This window comes from Heliangelus exortis, unplaced genomic scaffold (genome assembly GCF_036169615.1).
Source record: "Heliangelus exortis unplaced genomic scaffold, bHelExo1.hap1 Scaffold_289, whole genome shotgun sequence".
Lineage (NCBI taxonomy): Eukaryota > Metazoa > Chordata > Aves > Apodiformes > Trochilidae > Heliangelus > Heliangelus exortis.
Window position 1 is genome coordinate 19635 of NW_027285966.1, and position 11198 is coordinate 30832.

The 11198-nt window shown below is 56.6% G+C and overlaps 2 protein-coding genes and 1 non-coding gene across 3 annotated transcripts; 2 read left to right on the plus strand and 1 right to left on the minus strand.

Moving 5' to 3' along the window:
• Positions 1-26: 26 nt before the first annotated feature.
• TAF6L (TATA-box binding protein associated factor 6 like) lies at positions 27-6239 on the plus strand. Its single transcript, XM_071732676.1, has 10 exons — positions 27-210; positions 364-450; positions 1138-1288; positions 1380-1430; positions 1544-1638; positions 1743-1835; positions 2591-2811; positions 4533-4665; positions 4745-4873; positions 5201-6239. Exons 1-10 carry the CDS (start codon positions 64-66, stop codon positions 5957-5959), a joined length of 1866 nt encoding a protein of 621 aa, XP_071588777.1. The 5' UTR covers positions 27-63; the 3' UTR covers positions 5960-6239.
• Positions 6240-6925: 686 nt separating this feature from the next.
• Positions 6926-9387, plus strand: TMEM179B (transmembrane protein 179B). The gene is made up of 5 exons (XM_071732675.1): positions 6926-7049; positions 7857-8044; positions 8157-8291; positions 8424-8499; positions 9093-9387. The coding sequence occupies exons 1-5, from the start codon at positions 6954-6956 to the stop codon at positions 9249-9251; spliced, it is 654 nt and encodes a 217-aa protein (XP_071588776.1). The 5' UTR covers positions 6926-6953; the 3' UTR covers positions 9252-9387.
• A 1092-nt stretch (positions 9388-10479) lies between these two features.
• On the minus strand, positions 10480-10670 carry LOC139790878 (U2 spliceosomal RNA). Its single transcript, XR_011723694.1, has one exon. It is a non-coding gene; the product is annotated as a U2 spliceosomal RNA (small nuclear RNA).
• Between the last annotated feature and the right edge of the window lie 528 nt (positions 10671-11198).

An 11198-nucleotide genomic window follows, 5' to 3' on the forward strand; every position in this document is an offset into this window, starting at 1 on the left:
TTTGCATATCCCCGCCTTTCGTGGGCGTGGCCTGAGGGGGAGGAAGGAGGTGGTGCCAGCGCCATGTCGGAGCGGGAGGAGCGGCGGTTCGTGGAGCTGCCGCGGGACTCGGTGCGTTTGATGGCGGAGAGCGCCGGGCTGGAGCTGAGCGATGAGGTGGCGGCTCTGTTAGCCGAGGATGTTTGCTACCGGCTGCGGGAGGCCACTCAGGTACCGCCCGCGGCGGGGAGGGGACGGGGGGGGAGGCCTAGGCCAGGATTCAGGCGTGGGGTGAGGCCTGAGGTTGGGCCTCGGCCTGGGTGAGCGGTGACAATGAGGGTGGCAGTGAGGGTGACAACGGGAGTGGCACTCCTCGTGTTGCAGAACAGTTCCCAGTTCATGAAGCACACGCGGCGGCGGAAGCTGACGGTGGAGGATTTCAATCGGGCGCTGCGGTGGAGTAATGTGGAGGTGACAGGGTTGGGGACAGTGGGGGTGGGATTGGGGACAATGTGGTGGGATTGGGGACACTGAGAAGTTGGGGGACACTCTTGGGGTTGGGAATACACTGGGGTGGGGACACCATTGGGGTTGGTGACACCAGTGAGGGTGGTGACACCGATGCAGTTGATGACACCAGGAGGGTTGAGGTGGTGACAGTCGTGGGGTTGGTGCCACCAGTGGGGTTGGTGGCACCAGTGAGGGTGGTGACGTTGATATAGTTGATGACATCAGGAGGATTGGTGGCATCAGTGAGGTGGTGACAGCCGTGGGCTTGGTGCCACCAGTGGGGTTGGTGTCACCTGTGAGGGTGATGATGTTGATGACATCAGGAGGATTGGTGGCATCAGTGAGGTGGTGACAGCCGTGGGGTTGGTGCCACCAGTGGGATTGGTGACAGCCGTGGGGTTGGTGCCACCAGTGGGGTTGGTGTCACCAGTGGGGTTGGTAACAGCCGTGGGATTGGTGCCACCAGTGGGGTTGGTGGCACCAGTGAGAGGGTGACGTTGATGTAGTTGATGACATCAGGAGTGTTGGTGGCATCAGTGAGGTGGTGACACCTTTGGGCTTGGTGCCACCAGTGGGGTCGGTGCCCCTGGTGGGTTTAGGGGACACCGGTGGTGGCTTCTTCACAGTGTCCCCTCCCTGTCCCCACAGGTCGTGTGTGGCTATGGCTCGCAGGACGCTCTCCCCTTCCGAGCCATCAAGGAAGGTGACATCTACTGCCCCGAGGACAGGGAGGTCAACCTGGTGGAGCTGGCCTTGGCCACCAACATCCCCAAGGGCTGTGCTGAGACGGCTGTCAGAGGTCAGGGTGCCCCCCACCCATCACCCCCCACCCCACCCGCTCCGTGGACGCCGTCCCGGGCAGGTGACAACCAGGGCCACCCCTCTTGTAGTCCACGTGTCCTACTTGGATGGCAAAGGAAACCTGGAGCCCCAAGGAGCTGGTGAGGAGCAAGACCCGGGGTGACACCAAGGTGTCGGGGGGCTCCCGACTCCCACCCCATGGGGTCCCCCATGATGTCACGAGGTCCCCCGTGACGTCACGGTGTCCCCAAAGTGCCCAGTGCTGTCTCCACTTTGACCGACGACCTTCTCAAGTACTACCAGCACGTCACCCGGGCGGTCTTGGGTGACGACCCACAACTGATGAAGGTGACAAGGGGCAGACAAGGGCGTCCCCCACCCACCCACCCACCCACCTTCAGTGCACCCACAAGGTGCTGACCCCTTCCCGTGGCCACCTCCTTTCCCCACAGGTGGCCCTGCAGGACCTGCAGACCAACTCCAAGATCGCTGCTCTCCTGCCCTACTTTGTCTACGTGGTCAGCGGGGGTGAGCGCTGCTGTGGGGTGGCTGGGGGGCTCCAAGCCCGTGGGGTGGGCTCCAAGTCCATGGGGTGATCTCCAAGCCCACGGGAGGTTCTCCCAAATCCATGGGGTGGGCTCCAAGCCCATGGGGTGGCTCCAAGTCCGTGGGGTGGTCTACAGGTCCATGGGAGGTTCTCCCAAATACATGGGGTGGTCTACAGGATTGTGGGGTAGTCTGCAAGTCCATGGGGTGGTCTCCAAGCCCGTGGGGTGGGCTCCAGGTCCATGGGGAGGGCTCCAGGTCCATGGGACGTTCTCCCAGATCCATGGCATGGTCTACAAGATCATGGGGTGGTCTGCAAGTCCATGGGGTGGTCTCCAAGCCCATGGGGTGATCTCCAGGTCCATGGGAGGTTCTTCCAAGCCCATGGGGTGGTCTCCAAGCCCATGGGGTGGTCTGCAGGCCCATGGGGTGGTTTCCAGGTCCATGGGGTGGTTTCCAGGTCCATGGGGTGGTTTCCAGGCCCATGGGAGGTTCTCCCAAGTCCATGGGGTGGGTTCCAAGCTCACTGGAGGGTCTCCCAGATCCATGGGGTGGTCTGCAGGATCATGGGGTGGTTACCAAGTCTATGGGAGGTTCTCCCAAATCCATGGGGTGGTCTCCAAGCATACTGGGAGGTTCTCCAAGCCTACTGGGTGATCTTCAGTCCTTCGGTGCGGTTGAAGCCTTTGAGCTCCTGAGCTTCCGGGGGTGTTTTATTTTTTTTTTGGGGGGGGGGTGTTTTGGGGTGGAGCAGGTGAAATCTGTGAGCCACGACCTGGAGCAGCTGAACCGCCTGCTGCACATCGCCCGGAGCTTGATCCAAAATCCCTTCCTGGGCTTGGGCTCCTACGTCCGGAGTCTGATCGGCAGCGTCCTCTACTGCGCCCTGGAGCCCCTGGCAGCCTCCATCAACCCCCTCAACGACCACTGGACCCTGCGCGACTACGCCGCCATGTTGCTGAGCCGCGTCTTCTGGTGAGGGCAGGGCGGCAAAGGGCGGGAAACGTCCTGGTGGGAGAGGCCTGCTGAGAGGAAAGGCCTGTTCTGAGGGAAAAATCCGGTTTTGTGAGGGAAAAATTCATTTTTATGAGGGTAAAGTCCTGACAGGAGAGTCCTTTTGAGAGGAAAGGCCTGTTCTGAGGGAAAAATCCAGTTTTGTGAGGGAAAAATTCATTTTTATGAGGGAAAAGTCCTGACAGGAGAGTCCTTTTGAGAGGAAAGGCCCATTCTGAGGGAAAAATCTGTTTTTGTGAGGGAAAAATTCATTTTTATGAGGGTAAAGTCCTGACAGGAGAGTCCTTTTGAGAGGAAAGGCCTATTTTGGGGGGGAAATCTGGTTTTGTGAGGGAAAACATTTTTATGGGACAAAAAAGTCCTTTTTTGAGGTAAGAATTAATTTTTATGAGGGAAAAGTCTTGGTGGGAGAGTCCTTCTAAGAGGAAAGGCCCATTCTGAGGGAAAAATCTGTTTTTGTGAGGGAAAAATTCATTTTTATGAGGGAAAAGTCCTTTATGTGACAGAAAAAGTGCTTTTTTGAGATAAAAATGTATTTTATGAGGGAAAAATCCTTTTCTGAAGGGAGAGTCCTGAGAGGAAAGGCCTTTTTTGAAGGGAAAATCCATTTTTATGAGGGAGAAGTCCTTTGTGTGACAAAAAAGTCCTTTTTTGAGGGAAAAATTCATTTTTATGAGGGAAAAGTCCTGACAGGAGAGTCCTTCTGAGAGGAAAGGCCTGTTCTGAGGGAAAAAGAATCTGCTTTTATCAGGGAAAAGTCCTTCATATGACAAAAAGACCTTTTTTGAGGGAAAAACTTATTTTCATGAGGGAAAAATTCATTTTTATGAGGGAAAAGTCCTTTTCTGAAGGGAGAGTCCTTCTGAGAGAAAAGGCCTTTTCTGAGGGAAAAACCCATTATTAAGAGGGAGAAGTCCTTTATATGACAAAAAAAGTCTTTTTGGAGGGAAAAATCCGTTTCTATAAGTAAAAAGTTTTTTATGTGACAAAAAAGTGCTTTTTTGAGGAAAAAATCCATTTTTATTAGGGAAAAGTCTTTTACGGTGCAAAAAATTGCTTTTCTGAGGGAAAAATCTTTTATGAGGGAAAACATTTTTTTGTGAGGGAAGAGGAGACGTACTTTTTTGAGGGAAAAGTCCTTTGAGGGAAAACTTCCTTTTTCTGAGGGAAAATCCCTTTTTTGATGGAAAAAATCCAGTATTTGAGGGAAGAGGGTTTTTTGGAGGAAAAAATCTTTTTCGCGGAGGAATCCTTTTTTTTAAAGAAAAATTTTTTTTTGAGGGAATGACCCTTTTTTTTGAGTGCAAAAATTATTTGGGGGAAAAAGCCTTTTTTGGGGGGAAAACACTGATTTTGGAGAATCAGGAAACTCTTGGTTGGAATAAATCCCTTTTTGAGGATAACACCTTTTTATGAGGGGCAATTTTTTTTGGTAGAGAAAACTACTTTTGAGGGGGGAACTCTGGTTTTGGGAAAACTACAATATGGGGGGGAAAAACACTCTTTTTGGGGGGAAAACTAAGAGGTAAAAAATTCCTATTTGGGGGGGAAAAGCTCTTTTTAACAGGAGAAAACTTTTTTTTGGCAGGGAGGGGAAACCATAAGGGAAAACTCCTTTTTGGGTGGAAATCCTTGTTTTGGGGTGAAATCTGGGGATTTCATCATCTCTCTTGTCCCCTCAGGACTCACGGGGACTTGGTGAGTGGCCTCTACCACCAAATCCTCCTCTCCCTCCAGAAGGTTCTGGCTGACCCGGTCCGGCCCCTCTGCTCCCACTACGGCGCCGTGGTTGGGCTGCACGCCCTGGGCTGGAAGGTGAGGCTGGGGGGGGGGGGATTTGGGGGGTCCAAGATGTCCTGGGAGGGGTCGTTTGGTGACATTTTGTCCCTTCCAGGCGGTGGAACGGGTCCTCTACCCCCACCTCCCCACCTACTGGGCCAACCTCCAGGCTGTTCTGGATGATTATTCCGTCTCCAACGCTCAAGTCAAGGCCGATGGACACAAGGTCTACGGGGCCATCTTGGTGAGACCCCCTCCCCAAAATAAAACCCCACAGCCTGGGGGGGGCGCAGAGTCTCCAAGGGGAGGTCTGCATGGGGAGGTCTCTGAACCTTTGGGGAGGGTCTCCAAGCCCATGGAGGGGTCTCCCCCAAGTCAACAGGGAAGAGGAGGGGGTCTCCAAGTGCACTGGGGGTGTCCCCAAGCTCATGGGGAGGATCTCCAAGCCCGTGGAGAGGTCTCCAAGCCCGTGGAGGGGTCTCCAAGACTATGGGGTTCTTCCCAAGCCCGTGGGGGAGGGTTGAGCCCATGGGGAGGGTCTCCAAGCCCACAGAGGGGTCTCCTCCTTCAGGTGGCCGTGGAGCGTTTGCTGAAGATGAAAGCCCAACAAGCGCCGGCGTCACCTGAGACCTCCCCACGTCACAGCCCCAGGCAAGACCCCCAAGCTGAGGGGGGCTTGGGCCCCAACCGTTCCCTCCTCCAAGTGGGGGGCAGTGGTGGTGGTGGCCCTCCATCCTCTTCATCCCCTGCTCCACCATCTTTGTCCCTCCACGAGATGTACCGGGAGCTCTACGACTTCTTTGGGGACAGTTTGGCCACCCGGTTCGGTACCGGGTTCCCCACCCCCACCGCACTCCCCTCCCCCAGTCTCCCTGAACCCACCCAGAAGGACCCAGTGGTGTCATTTGGTGGTGAAGGGACAACCAGGAAGATGCCTCAGTTGACGGCCAACGCCACGGTCAGTCCACGGGAGGAGGAAAACTCCCGTGGGGGGGAAGCACCGTCAGCTTCTCGTCCCCTTCATCGTCCAACCAACCTTCCAAGGCCTCGGGGGGGGACGCCCCGGCAGCCCGGGAACCGCCCGGGGATCCGAGAGGTTTTCCAAAAATGTCGTTGGGCTCCTCGGGGGGTTCCCAGGTTCAGTTTCGTCATCGCCGGGCGTCAAACTGGGCGGCGCTGTCAGGGACGTTTGTTCCAAACCAACTTCCCCCAACATCACGGAGCTGGACACGTCTCCCGCTACGCCCAAAAGTTGCCCATGATTGGAAGGACCAATCGGCCGGCCCGGCGCTGGCCACGAGCTGAGTATTCGCTCCATCTCCTTCTCTGAGGAACTGGTGGCCACATCTGGTAGCCAAAGCCAACAGTTGACCCCAGTGGCCAAATCCAATGATTAGTCCTGGTGACCAGATGGCTGTGGTTGAGTCTGGTGGCCACATTCAGTGGTTGGCTGTGGCCAGAACCATTGGTTGACCCTTGGTGGCCGAATCTGGTGGCCAGATGCAGCAGTTGACCCTGGGGGCCAGCCCTGGTGGCCAGTGTCCTCCTCCCCACAGGGTTAGTGGTGGTTTCCATGATCTGGTGGTCAATAAAATGGTGTCCATTGCTCGGCGTGGGGCTTTGTTGGTGTCGTGGGGCGGTGTCCCCAACACGGGGGTGCCCAGTGTTTGTCCCCTCTTGGTGACAAAGCTGAGGAGATGGTGGGAGGGGATGGAGGTGGCCTTGGGGTCCCACGTGGCTGGGCAGGGGGGGATGATGATGCCACCACCCCAGTGCCACTACGGTGCTGGTGCCACCAAAGTGTCACACCCCCCCAACCACAAGTGCCACAACAATGGCACCAGGCTCATGCCACCACCATGACGGTGTCACCATGGTGGCACCACACACACCCCCCTCGGTACCAACCCCAGGTCCCATGTCCCCCCACATCCCCCATGTACCCCTCATGTCCCCCCCTATTTTTGCCCCCAAGTCCCCCCCATTTGCCCCCCTCATTTCCCCCCACCGTGTCCCCCCCTCTGTCCCCCATTTCCCCTCCATGTCCCCCCCCCTTGGTCCCCCATTTCCCCACGCTGTCCCCCCCTTTGTTCCCCATTTCCCCTCCATGTCCCCCCCCCAAGTCCCCCCCATTCATCCCCCCACTTCCCCCCCATTTCCCTCCCATGTCTCCCCTCATGTCGCCCCCTGTCCCCCCCATGTTCCCCCCCCTGTCCCCCCCCTGTGCCCCCCATGTCCCCCCTGTGTCCCCCCCCCATGTCCCCTCATGCCCCCACCCCCCCCCGTTCCCCGTCCCGTGGGGCGGGCGGGGCGGGAGGAGGAAGATGGCGGCGCGGGGCCTGCGGCTGGGGGAGCTGGGCCTGCACGGAGCCGCCTTCATCTGCGGCATCGTCTGCGCCTCCGCCCTCACCGTGGCTCAGGTACCGTCCAGGGGACACCGGGGACATCGAGGGAGGGGACATTAATTTGGGGAAAGGGAGGGAAAAGCACCCAAAATTACACAGACACCACACCCCCCCCCTCCCTCCCGTCATGGGGTTCCTGTGTCTTATCCCGGGGTGTTCCTGAGGATGCGGGGGGGGGGGGGGCATTGGGGACATTGAGGGCGGGACATTAATTTAGGGAGGGGGGACACAACCCCAATGTTACCTCCCCCCCCTCCCTTGTCCCATGTCCCAGCTCGGGGTGTCCCCTCTTTTGGGGACACTGGGGGAAGGGGACACACAGCAACGATTTGGGGGTGCCCCCCCCCCCCCAGTGTTTTGTGTGTCCCCCCCCAAACCGTGGCCTGGGGCTTTCAGTGTCCCTGGGGGGCTCCATCCCACTCCTGGGGACACTTGGGGGGGTTTGGTGACATCAATGTGGGGTGGGGGGGGACACAACCCCACTGCCCCCCCCATCGTCCCCATGTCCTCAGTGGAGGGGGTGTGTGTGTTCCCATCCTCCCGTGGTCTCCGTGTCTCCGGTTCCTGTCCCCCCCATCCTGAATTTGTGTTTTTTGGGGTCAAAAAGCAGGATGGAGGTGGGGGTGTGGTCATGGCCCCCCCCGCATTGCTCATCCCGTGGCTCCCATGTGAGTCAGATGCTGTGGTTTGACCTCCTTCCTCCTCCTCCTCGTCCCACTGGTCCATCCTGGTTGTTCCCTCTGAGTGGCCCTCTGGAGGCAAAGTGAATGAAAAAAAGAAAAAAAAACACAAAAAAACTCAAACCCATGATTTTTTTTTCAGGGGGATTTTGGGGGCTTGTGCCTCCTGTACGGCACAGTGAGCTGGAATGGGACGGCGCTGGTCCCCCGAGCCTTCAGCCACATCTCCCTTTGTCACTTTGTCACTATTGTCACCATCCTGGTGGCCCTCTACAGCTTCTCCTCCTTCCTTTACGGCATCTACACCTGCTGTGCCGAGGACTCCCCGTGGTGAGCAGAGCTTGGGGTGGGGGGAAAAAACCCTAAAAAACCCCACGAAGGATAAAAACAACCCCCCAAAAAATACAAGGTCACCGCCCCCTGTGTTGTCCCCAACCTGCAGGGACCGCGTGTGGCTCCGGGTGGCCTTGGTGGCGGCCCTCATCATCCTCTTCTTCCTCTTCATCTGCGCCTGCATCCTCCGGGTGGGGATGGACGCGTTCTGTGCCTCCATCCTGCAGTCCAAGAGCTTCTCCAGGTACCACCCAGCCCCCAGGACCCCCCCGCCCTGATTTTGGGGGGACACTGCCCCAGTTGGAGCCCCCCAATTTTACCATTTCCCCCCCCCCCAAGTTTCACCACCCCCCCTCCCCCAATTTTTTTGCCCCAGCTGCCAGGAGGCTGAGCTCGCCCCGTGGGTCTCCTACAGCCCCACTCACTTCTACCACAACCTCTACAGTGCCCAGGTGCGTGGGGGGGGGCACTGGGAGACCCCACCCTCAAAAAGCAAAGAGGGGTTGGGGGCTTGGGGGGACGGACACAAGGAAGGGTGGGAGGGGGACAAGAAATTGGGGAGAAGGTTGGGGTTGGGTCCTGCAAGAACAAGGTTGAGAAGGGACCTAGGAGTGGGGGGAGGTGGGAAATTGAGGAGGGGGCTCAAAGCTTTCCCCCCCCTCCCCAAATTTTTCACTTCTGTGGGGGAACTGGGAAATTAGGGTGGGTGGACACAAGAAATTTGGGTGGGGGAGACAAAAAATGGGGGGGTGGGGCCACGTGGGGGTGTCCTACAAGGGCCCAGGGATGGAGAAGGGAAGTGGGAGGTGGGAAATTGAGGAGGGGGCTGAAATATTGCCCTCCCCCAAAAAAATTCTTCAGGGGAACTGGGGGTGGCAAGAAATAAGGGTGGGTGGCACAAGAAATTTGTGTGGGGGAGACAAGAAACTGGGGGTGGGGCCACATGGGGGTGTCCTACAAGGGCCCAGGGATGGAGAAGGGAAGTGAGAGGTGGGAAATTGAGGAGGGGTCCCCCCTAAATTTTGTTTCCCCCCCCCCACTCCAGGCGTCGGCGTGGGTGAACGTGTTCCTGTGGTGCCTTCTGACTGCCCGGATGCTGCTGCTGCGACGCAGCGAGGACCCCTTCCAGCTCCTGCCCCCCAACAACCCCGAGTGGGGCGCCGAGAGCGAAGCCATCTTTGGAGGACGCCCCGTGGGCCCCTGATGGACCTGGCGGGGGTGGGTGTCACGGGGACAGCCTGGGTCACCCCTCCCCGCTGCTCTTGGGTTCCTCCCTCCTCAAGATGAAGGAGATTTTGTGTGTGCTTTTTGGTGATTAAAGACCTGGATTTGTCATGGAAGAGGCTGTGTCATTTGAGATCCTCCAGGAGGGGACTGCAGGCCCCAAAACACCGAAAGGTTCCTCCTGTAGGTCCCTCAAGGACTTTCAGATCCCTCCCGGAGGCACCTCAAGTACCTCCCGGAGTAATTTTGTGTTGGATTTAAGGATTTCTGGGTGAGTTTTGGGTTGGATTTAAAGAATTCTTTTATGGGTCAATTTTGGGTCGGATTCACCGATTTCTGAGTTCTTTTTTGGTTGCGTTTAACAATTCCTGGTTGAATTCAGGGTTGGATGTAGAGATTCAGTGGAGATAGAGTGGCTTTTAGGTGGGAATTAGTGATTTCTATGTTAGTTTGGGGCCGTGTGGAAGGATTTAATTTCTGGGTCAGTCAAATTGGGTTGGATCAAAGGGTTTCTGGGACTAATTTCAAGCTTTGTGGGAGAGGTTGGAGTCGTGTTTCCCCATCCGTGAGTTGGTTTTCAGCGGAATGGAACAATTTCTAAGTGAGATGTGGGTTGGATTTTGGTGTCTCTTGGTTTGGAGTTGTGGAGTTGGAGGAGGTTTGGGCGGAAAATGGGGCCCTAACGTGAGAAGAAAGATTGTAAGACATCTGTGCAACAAAAAAAAAAGCATAGAAGTGGTAAAGTTTTGGTTAAATTCTGGTTTTTACCTCAGAAATGTCCCCCAGACAGAGGTGTGCACCATTCCCTGAGGCACTGCAATATCTGGGGTCATTTTGGGTTGGATTTCAGGAATTTTTGGTCAGTTCTGGCTTGGTTGCCAGGCTTGATTTTCTGGGTTAGTTTGGGGTGGGCTGAAACGCTTTATTCTCCAGCTTGGTTTTGGGTTGGCTTGAGGGGTTTCTGGGTTCGTTCCGGGTTGGATTTGGGGATTTCTGAGTCGGGTTTGGGTTGGGTTTATTGGCTTCTGGGTGAGGTTTGAGTATCTAAGTGAGATGCAGAATAGATTTGGGTGGTTTTGGCTTGGATGGATGGAACGCGAAGAGGTTTGAGTGCGAAGCAGAGGAAGGCGTGAGAACGAAAGGTGTTAATTTAGGGGTCAACTTTTCGTTAAAGTCTGTTTTTTGACGAGAGAAATGTCCCCCAGGCGGGGGTGTGCACCGTTCCCGGAGGCACTGCAATACCGGGACGATGCGTGGAGCGGAGGGAGCAAGCTCCGGGTCCAACTCCCAGGCCCAAAAATCCGTTTAATATAAAGTCCTCTCATCGAGGACGTATCAGATATTAAACTGATAAGAACAGATACTACACTTGATCTTAGCCAAAAGGCCGAGAAGCGATAACCTAAGGACCGCCTCACCCCCCCACCCCCACCATGCTCCCCTCTCCCGATACCACGGTCACCAACGCCTCTTCCCTTCAACCCAGCTCCTGCGACGTCGCTCTCGATTCCCCACACCGCGCTCCCCTCTCTGCGTTCCACACCCCCGAATCCCCCGTTTCTGCCCCCGAATTCCTTCCACTTTTCCTCCTCCCAGCGAGCGTCGCGTTCCTGCTCCGCCTGATGATTTGCATACGGGGCGTGGTCTGACACGGGCGGCACCGCCCTTTCCCGCCTCTCATTTGCATAGGGCCGGAGCAGGCTGCGCGGTTCCGGGGCTGTGAGGTGTTTGGGTTCGTGGGACTGGAGGAGGCTCGGGCGGGAAATTGGGCGCTACTGGAAGAGAAGGACTGGGAGAGGAGAGTGGGACAAGAAAGCAGAGAAACGGTTGAGTTTTCCTTCAGTTCTGCCTTTTACCTCAGAAATGTCCCCCAGACGGGGGTGTGCAGCGTTCCCCGAGGCTCTGCAACACCTGGGGTCGTTTTGGA